The sequence below is a fragment of the Falco biarmicus genome, chromosome 3, assembly GCF_023638135.1.
Source record: "Falco biarmicus isolate bFalBia1 chromosome 3, bFalBia1.pri, whole genome shotgun sequence".
Taxonomy (NCBI): domain Eukaryota; kingdom Metazoa; phylum Chordata; class Aves; order Falconiformes; family Falconidae; genus Falco; species Falco biarmicus.
The window spans coordinates 24,806,610-24,822,249 of record NC_079290.1 but is presented as its reverse complement, the minus strand read 5'-3'; the positions used below and the strand labels follow the sequence as shown (position 1 = coordinate 24,822,249).

The 15,640-nt window shown below is 40.0% G+C and overlaps 2 protein-coding genes across 6 annotated transcripts in view; one reads left to right on the top strand and one right to left on the bottom strand.

Moving 5' to 3' along the window:
* NUDCD1 (NudC domain containing 1) overlaps positions 1 to 9,407 on the bottom strand; it is a 41,976-nt gene extending 32,569 nt beyond the window's left edge. Inside the window, exons 1-2 of one of the 3 annotated variants that reach the window (XM_056331353.1) lie at positions 9,118 to 9,238; positions 6,812 to 6,903 (exon numbers count right to left, since the gene is read on the bottom strand). Coding sequence is in view for 1 of the 3 variants with exons in the window: in XM_056331351.1 (XP_056187326.1) it covers positions 9,118 to 9,235 (118 nt within the window). In the remaining 2 variants the exon portion in view is untranslated. Of the gene's footprint in view, positions 1 to 6,766; positions 6,786 to 6,811; positions 6,904 to 9,117 lie in introns of those variants that run through there. The other 2 variants (XM_056331351.1, XM_056331352.1) reach the window with 2 other exon arrangements.
* Positions 9,408 to 9,488: 81 nt separating this feature from the next.
* On the top strand, positions 9,489 to 15,146 carry ENY2 (ENY2 transcription and export complex 2 subunit). 3 transcript variants are annotated; one of them, XM_056331355.1, is made up of 5 exons: positions 9,489 to 9,603; positions 9,994 to 10,087; positions 11,917 to 11,987; positions 13,895 to 13,969; positions 14,889 to 15,146. In XM_056331355.1, exons 2-5 carry the CDS (start codon positions 10,020 to 10,022, stop codon positions 14,963 to 14,965), a joined length of 291 nt encoding a protein of 96 aa, XP_056187330.1. In that variant the 5' UTR covers positions 9,489 to 9,603; positions 9,994 to 10,019; the 3' UTR covers positions 14,966 to 15,146. The 3 variants fall into 3 exon arrangements, with proteins under 3 accessions (XP_056187330.1, XP_056187332.1, XP_056187331.1); XM_056331357.1 differs by lacking the exon at positions 9,489 to 9,603 and adding an exon at positions 9,607 to 9,713; XM_056331356.1 differs by lacking the exon at positions 9,489 to 9,603 and adding an exon at positions 9,761 to 9,899.
* The last annotated feature ends 494 nt before the right edge of the window (positions 15,147 to 15,640 follow it).

Below are 15,640 nucleotides of genomic sequence, written 5' to 3'. Positions count from 1 at the left end.
CTATCACTCCTTTCCTCAGCTGGGCAGGGGAGTGGAAACATAACAAAAGACTCGTAGGGTCGAGATAAGGACAGGGGAAGATCGCTCACCAATTACTGTCAGAGACAAAACAGACCTGACTTGGGGAAATTATTTTATTACCAATCAAAATCAGAGTAGGGTAATAAGAAATAAAACCAAATCTTAAAAACAACTTTCCCCCATCCCTCCCTCTTCCTCAGGCTCAACTTCATGCCTGAATTCTCTACCTCCTCCCCTCAGGTGGCACAGGGGGATGGGGAATGGGGCTGCAGTCAGTTCATCACACATTGTCTCTTCTGCTCCTTCCTGCTCAGGGGGAGGACTCCTCAACTCCTCCTCTGCTACAGCATGGAGTCCCTTCCATGGTAGACAGTCCTCCACAACTCCACAGTGAATCCTTCCCATGGGCTGCAGTTCTTCATGGATTGCTCCAGCGTGAGTCCTCCACGCGGTCACAAGCCCTGCCAGCAAACTTGCTCCAGCCTGGGTTCCTCTCTTTCCACAGGCCCTGCCAGGAGCTCCAGCACAGGCTTCCCACGGGGTCACAACTGCTCTGGCGTGAGGTCCTCCACAGGCTGCAGGTAAGGATCTGCCCCGCTGTTCACCTCCATGGATGCAGGGGGACAGCCTGCTTCACCATGGGCTCCACCACAGGCTGCCGGGGAATCCCTGCTCGGGTTCATGGAGCACCTCCTCCCTCCCCTGACCTTGGTGCCTGCAGAGTTGTTTCTCTCACATACTCTCAGTCCTCTGTCTGCTGCTGTTGTTCTTGTGCAGCAACATTTTCCTCTGCTTAAATACATTATCCCAGAGGAACTACCACCATCACCGATGGGCTTGGCTTGGCAGTGGATCCATCTTGGACCTGGCTGTCATTGGCTCTGTTGAACATAGAGGAAGCTTCTGGCAGCTTCTCACAGAAGCCACTCCTGTTATCCCCCCCACTACCAAAACCCAGCCATGCAAACCCAATACACTTATGTTGCATCTTCTCAGGATGTGCTGAGATCCAGTTTCTCGATAACCCTCACAAGATGAAACACACACACAACAGCTATGTAAAACCTACTTTACATTTGCTTGGGAAGAGCACAAATCATTTCCAGTATGTACATGGTATTACAGTAAAGGAAAAAACCTTCTGCTCTACAGTAATTTCAAGCAAACAAGAGCCAAAAGAAACATCCCATCTAACTACATGCATTTCATAGTCTTAAATTCTGAACCAAGCTATCAACACTTGCAAGGCAGAAGATTACAACAGTAAAAAGCAGAATTAGTATATGGTCATTACAAAAAAAAACCACCCCATGCTGCTAGCACTCCTGCTGAAGTTGAAATCTTGAGAAATGTCCAAGGTACCATCAAAATTTCAGACTAAGCTTTTTCTAACTGAAAGAGGCTGCAGAGAATGGCTGTCCATTGTAACGGTACCTTCTTCAAGGAAAGAAGCATGCTACCTACAGTCATCCGCTCGAGCAAGATTTTTCTAAATAGAAAACCTCTCCTCAGATAGAAGTTATTAAGAACTGGAGTTATCTAAGGCTGATCAAGTTTTTATTTAAACTAGCTGCAGCTCCTTCATCCTATTCCATACCGATACAGAGACCAAGCAGCTGTAGTCTCAACATCTCAAAACACAGAAAATCCCCAAGTTTTAGCAAAGACATTAGCAGAGGTCTCATCCATCCTTCTGCACGTAGTCTCAGACAGACTGGAACTCCAGTTTACTCTCCAGTACAGTTGTCCCAGGATCCTTAGCTTCCCTGCAGGAAGCGTACCTCAAACTTCACACAACAAGCAAAATCCTTTAGAAAGTTTTAAGTCATCAACTGTCAGTCTATGATGATTAGCCTTCAAACCCAGAGGGGAAAGCACCTCAAGGCTAATCCTTCTCATAGCAACAGTTATTTTAGTTTCTACTTTTTCAGCTTCCATTTTCTTCTCTTTTCTGCTCAGAAACAGAGCAAAGCTATACCCAGTATTCCACTTCCATCCACTCCTGTAACAGACATCATTCACAACTGTATGCAGCAGCAGTCCTCATCTCAGATTTTACACTCTTCTTTAGAATCTACTTAAACTAATGCTTCTTCAGTAGCTTTTATTCTACTCTGTCAGAACACCAATTAATGCAATCAGTGCCACTGCACAGCCATCACAATACTATCAATCAGATGGTCACCAGATGTCTCAGAACTGGCCTCATTAGAAATACTGGCTATTAACATAAAAGTGGCTATAGGAAACTATGCAAGATTATACTGCCTGATTAATAAAAAAAAATCTACTCATACTACAAAAAATGCTTGCAAAATGACAGTATAATTATCAATTAGTCTCCTAATCACTGTTGATATTTGCAAACCAAAAGCATTAATTCCACTCAGCTCAAATCATTATTCATATCCACCACACAGGAGAGATTGTGTACCTCTGCTATTAATAAATTACTGTTCACCAAGCCACGGCACTTCAAAAAAAGCCCTACAATATCAACAAAGGAGGTGATAAGAAAGTATACCTGTCATAATGGGAAAGACTGCTACCCATTCTAATTTCTACTTTAACTAATTAGAATATTTTTGCTGTAAATTACACTGTAAAAGAAATTAGAAGGATATGTTGTGAAAATGTGTTTTAAAGCTGTTTGTACAATCAAGCTTTATCACAGAGATAATTTTCCCAACATGACAAGAGATGATGTGAATATTCTATAAACAATTAAAGACAAAACCTAGCATAATCCAAGATAATTATTTTCAATGAAACCAAATGCACATCATCTACTTCCTGTACAGCTAGATCAACTGATCTTCTGAAATTAGAACACACATGCAGAAGCATATAAAGCTTTTTCAGCACAGAAAACCTAAAATTGCCTTATTTTGTAAAGCTTCTTGTCTCTACTTCTTCCCCGTCCCCCTAGACACGTTGCTACTATTAGATTCTAATTAAAGCACATACAAATAGTGAAAATAGTCCAAACTAGATGCTTCCTAAAGCAAATGTATAACCTTTCAAGAAAATTCTTGGAACGATATACTATTAATTAGCTGATTGTAAGGTGATAAGCTTTATAAAAGCTGGAAGAACATGAATAACTCTCTTTGAGTTCTCAGCCTGTAGTCCTGACAGCCCTGAACAATGGGTCAGGAATAGGAGATCCAAATTCCTTGCATAATTGCAATATGTAATTAATTCTTCATAAACAGCAGTCAGAAACTATGAAATTTGTATGTGATTTCAGGAAATCAAACAAATGTGTGTGGCACTGTCATGAAACACTGTGAAGAAGGTTATCAACTGCTTGCAGAATGTATCCTGTATATATAGCTCCCTGCCAAGGAAAAGTAATTAGATAAACTATTCCATCCTTGATTAACTGAAACCCATTCTGTGATTCACTGAAATCTGGGCACAAATGACATCTGCTATCACATACCATGTGCTCAGATAGTTCATAGGAGATTTTACACTAGGATGAAGTTCATTCCTTCCTCTCTATAGCCTTCCAGGTTCAAGTTTTCTTGGAAAAACCTTGAAAAACTTGGAAAAAAAGTCCTTGAAAAAACAAGGAGAAAACCAACAGAGCTAAGTGCAAGGTAATGAAGGACAAAAAAGAGAAGAAATTAAGACATTTAATAAAGTAAATTCAGGAAAAGAGAAGTTAATATAAAGAGAAAAGAAGAAATACTTCAATTAGATCATCACCTTATTCAGTCACAGTTTTGTGGGTTTTTGTGTGGGTGTTTGGTCAGGATTTTTTGCTTGCTTTGTTTTTGGTTTGGGGGGGGCGTTGTTTGGTTTGGTTTTTATTAAGAGTATACTAATTCATTAAGCTTCTGCTTTTCCGGTTCAATTAATAAGCAGTAGTTAATGGCAGCTATTCAACAGAATGATACATGGTCTCCTGCAAGTTTCTGATAAATAAATCTGCACAACTAAACCCCAGGAACATTGATTGATACTCTGTCACACCAGAAGACAGCAAATATACAAGATGTATAAATTAAATCTCAGCTGTCAATACTATTTCCCAACAACCCTAGCTAGCTGGGATATTTCAGACTAGTACAAAGAAAATTATGCCACTTTTCTAGAATTGTACTCATTTCCAGCACCATGCTTAAAAGAAGTAGTTTGACTTGAAATACTTCAAAGATAATTAAGCAAAGATTTTCATTCACACCACCTTTACTTAAAAGCAAAATCACTGAATGCAAAAGTAACTCATAAGAATCAATAGGAGTAAGATGTCCCTAACCTAACTGAATCTTACTATAATTATTACGCTGCCCCACAAAAAACCCCAAACAAACAACAACCTCTGAATAAAGAACACTAACAATGGACTTATACTTTAAATGAAGTCATATATGGGCCATCAATCACTAAAAAGCAGCACCGGGGAGGAAGTAGAGAAAAAAAGGGTGAGAACCATCTCCCTTCTCATTCTAAATGTTTTACCAAATACATCAAAACAACTTTACAGTACCAGAAAATATGTTAAATAATTATATCAACATATTATTTTGGGGCATCAAATGTTATATGCTTGTATGTCATACTTTGTTTTGCAGTGCCACCCGGTGGAAGCAATTTAGTATTTCATATACACTTATCTACTACTGGAAGAGATCACATTAATTTATTTTCTAATAGCAGCATTCAAAGATGCTTCTAACCCTGTATTAATTTTTTTCTTTTAATATTAATGTTAACTAATAAAAATATTAATGTTAACTAATAAAAATATTAATTAACAAATATGTTTTTATTGTTAATGGTAGGATCATCTCATTGCTCCTGTTGAGTAAAAGTACAAGGCTTTTTTATTCTACTGCAGGAAGTATGTTAATAGACAACACAAAAATTTACTGTTTAATAAACACATAGCTTGCTGCAAACAAGCACAGGCTGACAGATACCATGTAATGGAGTATTTCTGTCAGATCAAATTACTTACACAAGTGTGAAAAGTAAATAGGATCTATCATGCACTAAATTGAACAAGATCCAAAAACTATCAATGCATTTGTGAAAGTATCACTATAGCAATGCCTTGATTTGTAAGTTGACTTGTACCAGCTGCAAGAACCATTTTCTTTAACAACAGTTTCAAGGCAGAACTTGTCTATATATTATCTTTTCCTTTCTCAAGAAATTGAGGTGCAACACAAGAACAGATACACACATGCCTGAGACCTCAACCTACATTTATGAACTATAGCTGCAAATGTCTGGAAAAAACTGTGGCTCACAGTTTCTCAGTATTTCCATTACATTAAACACTTTTTTCTATATTTTATTTTTCAAACAGAATTGGAAAATGCAAATGGAAATCTCTATAAATGTTTGAAATGTATCAGTGCCTTCGGCTCCACGTTTTCCATGTAGCAGTACTAATACTGGGCAGCTACTTTTGACTGAAGCACAGACCTCGTCTTAACAGGCTGCAAATAGGGCAGTCATTTATTAACAACACTTTTTTAAAAAGTGATTAAAAAACATAAATGCATATGTGTTCAAGGGAATGCATTCCTTGCATATTCTCCTGACTTGCAACAGGAGCTCCATGTTTGAGTGACTGTTTACTATGCCTTTCAGCTGTTACTGCATCAAAAAGCATGCAGTACATCATACGTGTAACGCTTCTGCCAGACAGACAAGGTAGACAGGAAAGGCATGAGGGATGTCCACATTTGAATAAATCCTAAGCCTCTGGAAAGAAAAGGGAACAAAGTTACATCTAACTAGTGGAAGTCAAGAGCAAGGTTTTAATTCCTTTAAAAATGTTGTGTGTCTTAGACATGCTCCTTGCGGGAGACAAGGATTTGCCCCACAGTCACTGTACTGGACTCTGCCAAGGTCAGATCAGGGCAGAAGAGGTGACTGTAACCAAGACACTCTTTCCTCCCTCACAAAGGTTCCGTGATCTCAAAGAAAGGCATTATAAAGCTCAATGCAATGGAAGCATTCCAAAATAAGTTATGGAAGTAAACTAAGGAAAATAAAAAGAAAAATAGACAAGATTTAGGATGAAGAGTTGAGAATTAAAGGTATAATAGTGTGGGACGCATTATTAGTCAAAACATGTTACCAGGATGAGAGATAAGAAAAGACAAAAGACTGTGAAAGTTTAGATTAAGACAGAATGGGTAGAAATAAGGAAGAAATAAAAGAACATGCAACTCGGAGTATTTAAAAGGGAACATAAGATATCAGAATTTCATAAATCTCCATCTCTGTGACTATATATTTCAGAAATTCACTAGACAATGCCTCCCTACCACAGATCTAGTAAATAACTAAAAAAGTGTTTTAAATTTCTCTCTGCTTCAGCTGTACATCTGACCACAGCAAATTCCTGGCAACCACAGTTTGACAGTTAAAGGCAAATTTGAGCTGAATACTAAGTTTTACACAATGGTCAGGAAATGAAGCTCAATGCAGTCCATCCACATGAGCATGACAACCACAAGTCGCCCTGCAATACCATGTGCTGCTATCCACCTGTTCTAGCAGTTGAAACCTGCAACAAATCCATGTGTCAATTTTTTTTTGATAACTTTATTTTATAGCTAGTAGTGAAATTCATAAAAATGGATAAATATAAAAACATAAATTAAAATATCAACAAAGGAGATCAATACTCTAATATTCAATACGCAAGTCTGTAATAACACTGCATAAAAACTTCAACTACAGCTGAGTTAACTCAGTTCTACTTAAGAATGAGTACCTATTTCTACTTATTGTCACGTATTCCAAGTACTCTAAACCTCACATGTTCATCATACAGCCATGAAATCTGGGATGCCACACAAGCAGAACTCCAAATCCCAGGTCATTTGAGACAAGCACTCCTGAAATAATTTCCTGCAAAACAAACAAAAAATTCAACAGCCTTTTTATATTTATTGTCCAGATTCTACTACAACATTTTTGCACACAGTTTGTGAATAAAATCAGAAATTAGTCCAGCTGAAAGTGTTCCTAAACATTTGACATTTTTCTCAGCTATTGTACTTTACTAACTCCCACTTTGAGGAAACGAAACCAAACTCTTTGCTCAGTAACAAATATTAATTTAATAACCAACAAACTACTAAGTTCTTCATCATGTTCCTGAGGCACTTTATCTGCTCACAAATATGCTGGAAAGCAAAAGTCCTTGGCTTTCTCACACAGTTTTAATTTCCTCTCCCATGCAGTGATTTGAAAAAGCCATGGCCTACAAACCACGCACAACATAAAAGTCAAGTTATCGAAGGACCCATATGTAGACCACTGCTACCAGAGGAAACCACCTTGAAGTAAGCAGAATAAAACCAGCAACAATAGAGCATCAGCTGTATGGCCTAAGGCAGGCTGAAATATGGACAAACAAAACATCTAGAAGATATTAGGCCTGGTTTGGTTTATATTTCACGTTGCTAGTTTTAAATAACAACAACGCAGCTTTCCAGTCTCCAGTGGATCAATATCTAGCTAAATATATACACACATGCACGCAGAGAACAGAATAAGTGACTTGGTATTAATGATTTAGTAGGATTTAATAGACACCTATCACATGATTTACTATAACTGTTATGTAAAATATCTGAACAAGAACTGACTAGATCCATCTCTCCATTAGCAACTTCATCATTCAAATATTTTAACGAAAACCTGTAATCCTCATCTATTTAGAATAGGTGCACAATTGACTATCCAAGAACCATATTGCTTGTCTGACCATAGGCAGAACATCAAGTAAAGGACAAACTAAGAGACTGTAACTATGCTACACTAACCATTGCCATCTTTGACACAGCTGTAGTATGCTCCCAACACACATACACTCACATTTGGACTGCCTTTTGAAAGGTGACACCTAAACCAGTCTTACAGTAAAAAGAAAAAATACATAACAAAAATGTTACTCATTAAATTTTCCAGTCCTATCATAGATACATATACAGTTTCACCTCAATTTCATTCACTTATCCTCCAATACACAATTCACATACAACTTCCATGTTACTGCTGACAATTCACCACAGCAAACATACCTTTCTGATCCATTACTAAATACATTGTATTCAACAGAAAACTAAAGTAACACATAATGGGTGACTGTAAAGTGGTATATTTTCCAGTAAACATATAGAGGTAGAAATAGAAATAGATAGTCCACCCAAATTGTGTATTACTGTCCCAGCTTTATTAAAAAAAAGGGCACTAATTCATCCACTTTACAAAAGGCCTAAATTTCACAAATCAATAAAGGTACAATGCCGAGAGATTTCAGGGGGCGTGGCTAAGGTTGTATGCACATACCCAACACAATTTTGCACTAATGCTCTTCTCGGTGAATTAGCCCATTAATGGACTAGTAACTCAAACGTTAGTAATACTTAGCAGAAAAAGCAGAGCATGGAATACATAGCCTGAAGATGCACCTCTGAACTGTGGGATGAGGAAGAAAAATAACTAATTTGCTGAAGATTTGTTCTGTTTGTAGACGGTATCAGTTTCCTACACATTTCTCTAAATTGCACATAATCCATCACACTCACATATACACTATCATTTTGAGCTACCTCTGCTGGTCACCTCGTGTGCACAAGCCAAGACCAGATTTAGCACACACATTTACTTACCCATTTAGAAACTAAGTCCAAACTCACAGGGGCAGACAGCTGTAAGGCAGTGATCTGACAGCAGTCAGAAGCCTTGGTCTACCATGAAGCCACATAAGGCTAGGAGAGGGGTGGGGCAGATACCAATGACATTTCAGTCAATTACAACGACAAAAATCGCGACGAAACGCTAGGTCCCGAAACGTCCGCTGTTCCCGACAGAAGACAGTGGTGCAGGCCTCCCGGTAAGGCGGGCCGGGCTTTCCCCGGCTCAGGGCACACTTGGCTTGTACCGAGGGCCGCCGGGCCGAGCTGTGGAGCACTGGAAAAGGACGGAGGGCAACTGGGACGAAGCCGGTACCCTCCCCGCTGCCCACGGGGCCGACCGAGCCGCCGGGCGAAGGCGAAGCCCGGTGGGCTCTCCCTCCCGCGCCGCGCACGCCACCGGACCCACCCCCCTCCTCACCCGCGTCGAGCCCCAGCTGGTAGCAGGCCAGCGGCTCCAGGGACAGCTTGTAGCCCTCGAACTTGGGGTCCAAGAGCAGGCGCTTGACCCGCAGGGAGCAGTGGGCGGCGCCCGCCATGCCGCGGCCCCAAGGAAAACTTGGCAGCAGGCGGCAACTCGGCGGCCCCTCAGGCGACGCGCGGGAGCCGCCCCGGAGCACCACGGGAAGGGCCGCGCTGGCGGCCGGCGGCGGCGACGGAGCACGCCGGGAGCTGTAGTCCGGGCCGGGGCGGGAGCCCTGGGCGCGCTGGGAGCTGTAGGCCGCGCCGGGTCGCGGCCAGGAGCCCTGGCGCACGCCGGGAGTTGTAGTCGCCTAGCCGGCGGCACCGTCCCGGACTACGTTTCCCGGCGGCCCCCGCAAGAGAGGGGAGGGGGGCGGGCGGCGGCACGTGCGTCCGGGAGGCGGTTCCACCTCCTGCCGCCGGGGAGTGGCAGCGCCGCGGCGGGGTGAGCCGGGAGTGCGCTGGGCTTGGGCCTGGGGCTGTGCCCGCTGCCGAGCCCCGCGCCCACGCCCTCGCTCCGGCCGCGGCGGGGGAGCCGCTGGGTGGGCTGGGCGGGTGAGGCGCCGGGTGGGAGGGTCGGGCTGAGGGGGGCCTGTGCCCGGCGAGGTGGGCCGCGGCCGCCTGGTGACCTGCCGGTGCCCCCGGCGCTGGGGGGACGGGCAGTGCCGTTCCGGTGGGGCTGCGGGCGTGCTCTCCTCCGGGGCAGGTCACGTACCGGTGCGCCGGCCAGGCGCTGCGGGGGTGCGTCAATGGGCGCAGTGCTGCGCCCGTGACTGTTCTTTTTGTGGTGCCGGTGACACCGATGCTTGTCACAGCGCTGTTCTGTTCTGTGTAGGTCGGTGACAAACCCAGATTGCCAACATGAATAAAGACGCCCAGATGAGAGCAACCATTAACCAAAAGCTAATAGAGACAGGAGAGCGAGAACGGTAAGTAAGCTTCCTACTCCGTGCCAGTAAGGGGCGTTAAATGTTACCAGCCATGAAGTACACCTAGCAGTAAAGATTAATTAAGCTTAACTCTAAATTCTTCATATGCCTGCATGTGAAAGTCTTATGTATTATATAAAGTTATATATATATAAAAAAACCAACAGCTGATTTTTTTTGCCTTTTGAACAGTTTTATTGCAGGTTTATACTTGAAAGGAGAAGCTGGGAAAATAAAGGATGGGGCGGTTGGTTTATGAATTCTAAAGCTTTATTTTATTCTGGTACTTTGTGTTGGAAAGCTCTTGGTTCGTATGAAAATCACCATTAAATGCAACTCATTGCATTGAATGGTGGTTTTTTTTGATAAAGAGAATGAGGCAAAACTTTCCTTTTTGCTCTTAAGTTTTTCTTGGGTTCCCATCTTTTCTCTTGTTAGGGAAAGAAGTATACAGTGAAACACATAAAACAGCACTTGTGCAAGTCGTTGTAGAGATCTCAATAAAGGCAACAAATTATCCAAGGCAGAGTGGCAGCTAGTTCTTGGCCTTTTGTTGCTTCTTCACTCTGTTCTATTTGCATTGTATTTACATGTAACTAGCATGCTTGTGAAGTTTCCCTTATGATTTTACTAGTAACACTACACATCAAAACCTCCATTTCCTTCATTTTTTGAGGCCTTTATGAGAAGGAGTCTTGTTTCTAGGTCATAGCCCTGTACCTAGCCTTAACTTTTGTAGACTGACATGGTGTCTGTGGAGATTTCAGAGCTTCAGCAGACCAAGCAATTTCTTGAAATGGTACTGGGACCTATTTTATTCTAATTTAAGAGTGAGAAGAGTTTTGACAGGGTGTCAAAAGCTCTAATATAAACATCCTTTACCAGACCTGTACTGTGATCAGAGACAGCACTTAGATTTCTTGAATACTCAGAAGCAGTGAATGTAACCTGTATTATTACTCTGCTTTTTGTCATCAGTTCAACTGCCCTCTGCACAATGCACTGAGTAAAAGGGATTAGACCTACACGGTTTAGCCTCTTGCTGTAATCCTTTGATTCATAAAAACAGAATCTTGCTAGAGTTATTTAGTATGGTACAAGGTAAGTATGCTTGCTAGCTGATGGAATAAAGGATAAAAATGTTAAAGGTTATTTTATCGTATCTTACTTTCATTTTCCCATCTGTTTTTCAGTACTAATTTTCACTTTTTTTAGTTAGCTTTCAATATTCTCTTCTGATATATGCAGTAGATGTATCATCGCAGCAGATTGTTGTGTGTCTTCTCTGTTTAATGCCTGAATTCTTGTTGCTTACACTTATAATTGCTAACCATACTTAGGAAGATAAGATATGATCCCTTCATCTTCACTCAGCATGAGGTAAAGTGTAACCGGGGAGAGAAACCTGCAGTTGAAGACAGTGGTATAGAATTCTGCTTTCAGAAAAGAGGGGGGAAGGTTTTATTTGTTTTGAAGGCCAGGTTTCAGGTGAAATATTCTAACTTTGAAAGTTAGCATACGTTTGCTAACAGACTCTGACAGTTCAAGTGGTTCAAGGGTTTCTACCTCTTTTCCATGGCTGCAGCATCAACACTGCCTGAAGAAATACTGTGAATTAGCTCCTGATCTGCCAACTCCTTGTGGTTCAACACGGTAAACAGAAATTGGTACCCATTTGGGTTAGGATTCACATGCTGTTCAGCCACTTCTGCTGCTGGTCTGGGAGTTCTGCTATGAGTAGTGATTGTAGGCTTGGCTTGGCACTGAAGCATATTTAAGTTCTCAAGCGTGTTTGCTGTTCCTAACAAGATTATATATTGCCTTAACAGCCTTAAAGAGTTGCTGAGAGCCAAATTAATTGAATGCGGCTGGAAAGATCAGTTGAAGGCACACTGCAAAGGTAACAATAGTCAGATAACTAATGCCCTTTGTAATCAGCTGTGGTTCTGGCCAAATAAAAGGCCCAGATGAAGGCTTTACTGCCTAACAGTCAATTAAAATGGGACTTGGGCCAGAGGAAGGTATCTCTGCATGCAAGAATCTTGCCATCTTGGGAAAAAAAACCTTGAAACTTCTTCTCTGGTCTGATCTCTATTAAGCTTCTGATAAAAGCATTGCAACTGATTCTTTATCATGATGATACGACTTTTTGTTCTGAGAGAGATTACTTCCTTACCACAGAAGAATAAAAGCTAAGATAAAGGAACATGGAGCAAATGCAGCAGTATGCAACTTAGAAACTTAAGAGAACTTTGTTTTCTGCACATGGGAGAGAAAGAAGTGCATTTGTACTCTCTGAATACATTCTTGAAACTAAGATCATCTACTTAGATGAGAGAAAACAAGCAGATGAGCCTCTAAATAACCAAATCTTTAGTTTTAGCATTACTACAATTTACTGACTTGTAAATTGCATGAAACCGTTATAAATGGTATTTAAGCATCTGGGAATGTGATCATGTGATGAAATTTCCTTAAAGCAAATAAAAAATACCTTGAGCTTTAATTCTGTTTTGGTCTATTGTGCCCAGCAAGTCAATATTGCATTATAAAGTCTTTCTTTTTGTAGGGCTGAGTGTGTTAAATTGTTTTTATAGGTGGTTTTGCAGAGAAGGCTGAAATGATCCATGCTTGCAGTTGTCTGCCTGATGTCACTGCCAGAGACAATCCATTTCAATAGTACAGATAGCAAAAGAGATATTTATATGCCTTCTCAATTGCATACTTTATCCTGTGCTATAGTAAAGTTATATAAAATTACTTGGTTTACATTAGCACATTGAACTGTAACTTCAGCTGCTGAGAATGCAAATATAAGTTCATTTGTCTCTGTTAAAGCCCTAATAACCTCCAAAAGAAAGGACAGAGAGGAATTTGTGGGGGTTAGGTGTTTTTTTGCTGTTGTTGGTTTGTTGTGGTGGGGGTTTTTTGGATTGGTTTTTGGTTTGGGATTGTGGTTTTTTGGTAACTTGTTCTAGAGCCTCTTGCCATTGTGGATAAGGGCCAGTAATTGAGGAATCCAGGATTAATTTCTACAGACAATTCATCCAAGAAAATTAGTTTATAAATAGTTCATGTGGTGTCAGTTCAGAAAACATTTAGTGTCTTGGGGACAATCAATCCTATGTACCGACATACAGCTAAAACTATTCAAGTTTAGACAAAATATTTTAGGATTATGCTACTGAATTGAAGTTTCTACTCAGCGTTAACTTCTGCATTTTTCAGTAGTCTTCAGGGTGTTATAAATAGGCAATCGTTTAAATACTGGTATATATTAATCACACGGTATGTCTTAAGCATAGCTTTTGTTTTGCTGTAGATGTATACCATTCTTTCAGATATGCTTTTTTACTTTGCTGAAATAGAGAGGGAGACATTGTTTAAACCAGTTATGAAGAGTAGTATTTGCCGTCTCTCTGCTCTCCCTTGTATGTTCCAAAGTCTTTTTCCAATTGCATCTCTTTCTCACTATTACATAAAATGTGTTTGAAGAGATAAGCAGACCAACTTGTGAACTGCTACAACACTCCAGTAATGTACACATCTGGTAATGCTCAGATAAGCTTAAACTTTGTAACGTTGGATTTTAAAATACGAGCTGATCAAGATGCATCAGTAGTGACAAGTTCCCATCCTTAAACCTGCGGTATGAATGAGAGACTAAATGCACTGTACAATGCAGTAAGTACTGAGTTAATAACCTGCAGTGTATGACTTCATATTCTCTGATGACCTACGCATACAGCTTTTGTCTTCTAATGAATAGATTAAAAGACTTAAAATATTGGTCTTGGTCTTCCTCAGATGTCATTAAAGAAAAAGGATTAGAGCATGTTACTGTTGATGATTTGGTGGCAGAAATCACTCCAAAAGGCAGAGGTAAGAAAATGCAAATGTGGATATGGTAGTACCACAGTAAACATACCTACCTGTATTTCATTAATATTTTGAAAGCGTCATTATGAATTTGCCTGTGTTGGATTCAAGGAAAAATGTTAATAGGTTGAGATTAACTACAAATAAAAGTGAATTTGTATTATGCAACAGCCGTTAAAAATATGTAATGAGCTGTGTGTGTAGATTACTTCTGCAGGTTACATTATTTAGTCATGAGTCTGTATTCATCTTTATAATTGACTTAATGGTCTCAAGACAACCTGAGGTATGCAGCAGAGATAAAAGTTCCAATTCTTTTTAAGATGGAAAATAGGAACTACCAGTACTTGTGTAATGGGAAAAGGAAAGGATGTAGCATATAGAGAAAAATAGAATCTCTTCAGGAAATATTGCAGTTGTCTTTGGATAGACAACTTATATAGGCAATTTATATTGGACTCTTTATTAGGCTTTAGCGTTAGTGGGAGAAACTTTTACGTCTTAAATGAAAATAGACCTTTGAAATAACTTGCTGGAGACCCTTATTCTGAGGTCATGTCTGAGATTATTTTTTTTTGGTCTCAAATTTGTGAAGAAGAAAAGGTAGGATAATCAGCTAGTTTCTAGTGATTATATCCTACTTACTGTTCAATAGTTCTTTCCCTTAAACTTTCCAATTTTCTTGACTATGGCTAGGCAAAAACCTGCCAATAACAAGTGTTCTCAATAGACTTCAGTTTTAGCCTATTTTGAATGGGAAAATATAGATCTGCTATTTGAAAATCAAGAAGCTTCAGTTACTTTAGGAATTAACAGAATTGCAATAACAAACAAATAATAAAGTAGCTGTTGTAAAAGGTTGATGTAGGCATATTTTTTAATTTTGGGTTTTTTAACTCTTCCTTTCTTCTTTGTGTTACAGCCTTGGTACCAGACAGTGTAAAGAAGGAACTCCTGCAAAGAATAAGAACCTTTCTTGCCCAGCATGCCAGTCTTTAACTTTGATGTTCATCTGGGTTACAGTGTTTTCTTTTTCTGTACTATGTCAGTCATGTCAGGATTGGAAGCAGTTTACATACTTAAGTATGGATTATTTTTTTTTTTGTATGATGAGCTGAAGTTTCTTTGCACTGCATCAGTTTCTTAAACTTGGTGTTATTTTGATAAAAAATTTTGTGGACTTGTGGTTCTAAGCCTTTTCTCTATGTCAGTGCACCGTAATGTGGTATCACCTATTCCACTTTTTAATAATCCATAATTTTATATGGTTGTGCAAACTTGCTTAGATTTTTAAAGAAAAGCAATTAACAAGTTATGTTGACTAGAAATGCAGAATGGGGGGAAAAAAGCCTGTGGAAAATGTGATATGGCATACTCCTGAGCATATCCTTTCTAGTAGCTGGACAGGACGAAGAAGTTAAGACTGCATCAAACTGTTGGTGGCATTCCTCTTGCGACTTCTTTGCTAGAGGGAGTGGTTGAAGCCTCTGAATTGTGTTGCAAATACTAACTGGTAAGAGGCTGAATTCTTCAAACAAAAAAAAGGCAGTTGTATTTTCATCAGCAATTCTCTTTTGTTTTCACATTTACTTTAATGAAAAAAAGAGTAACTATTCTGATCCATGACAACTACTGTTTTCCAGCTTTGCACATATTGCTGGTAATTTTTTAATT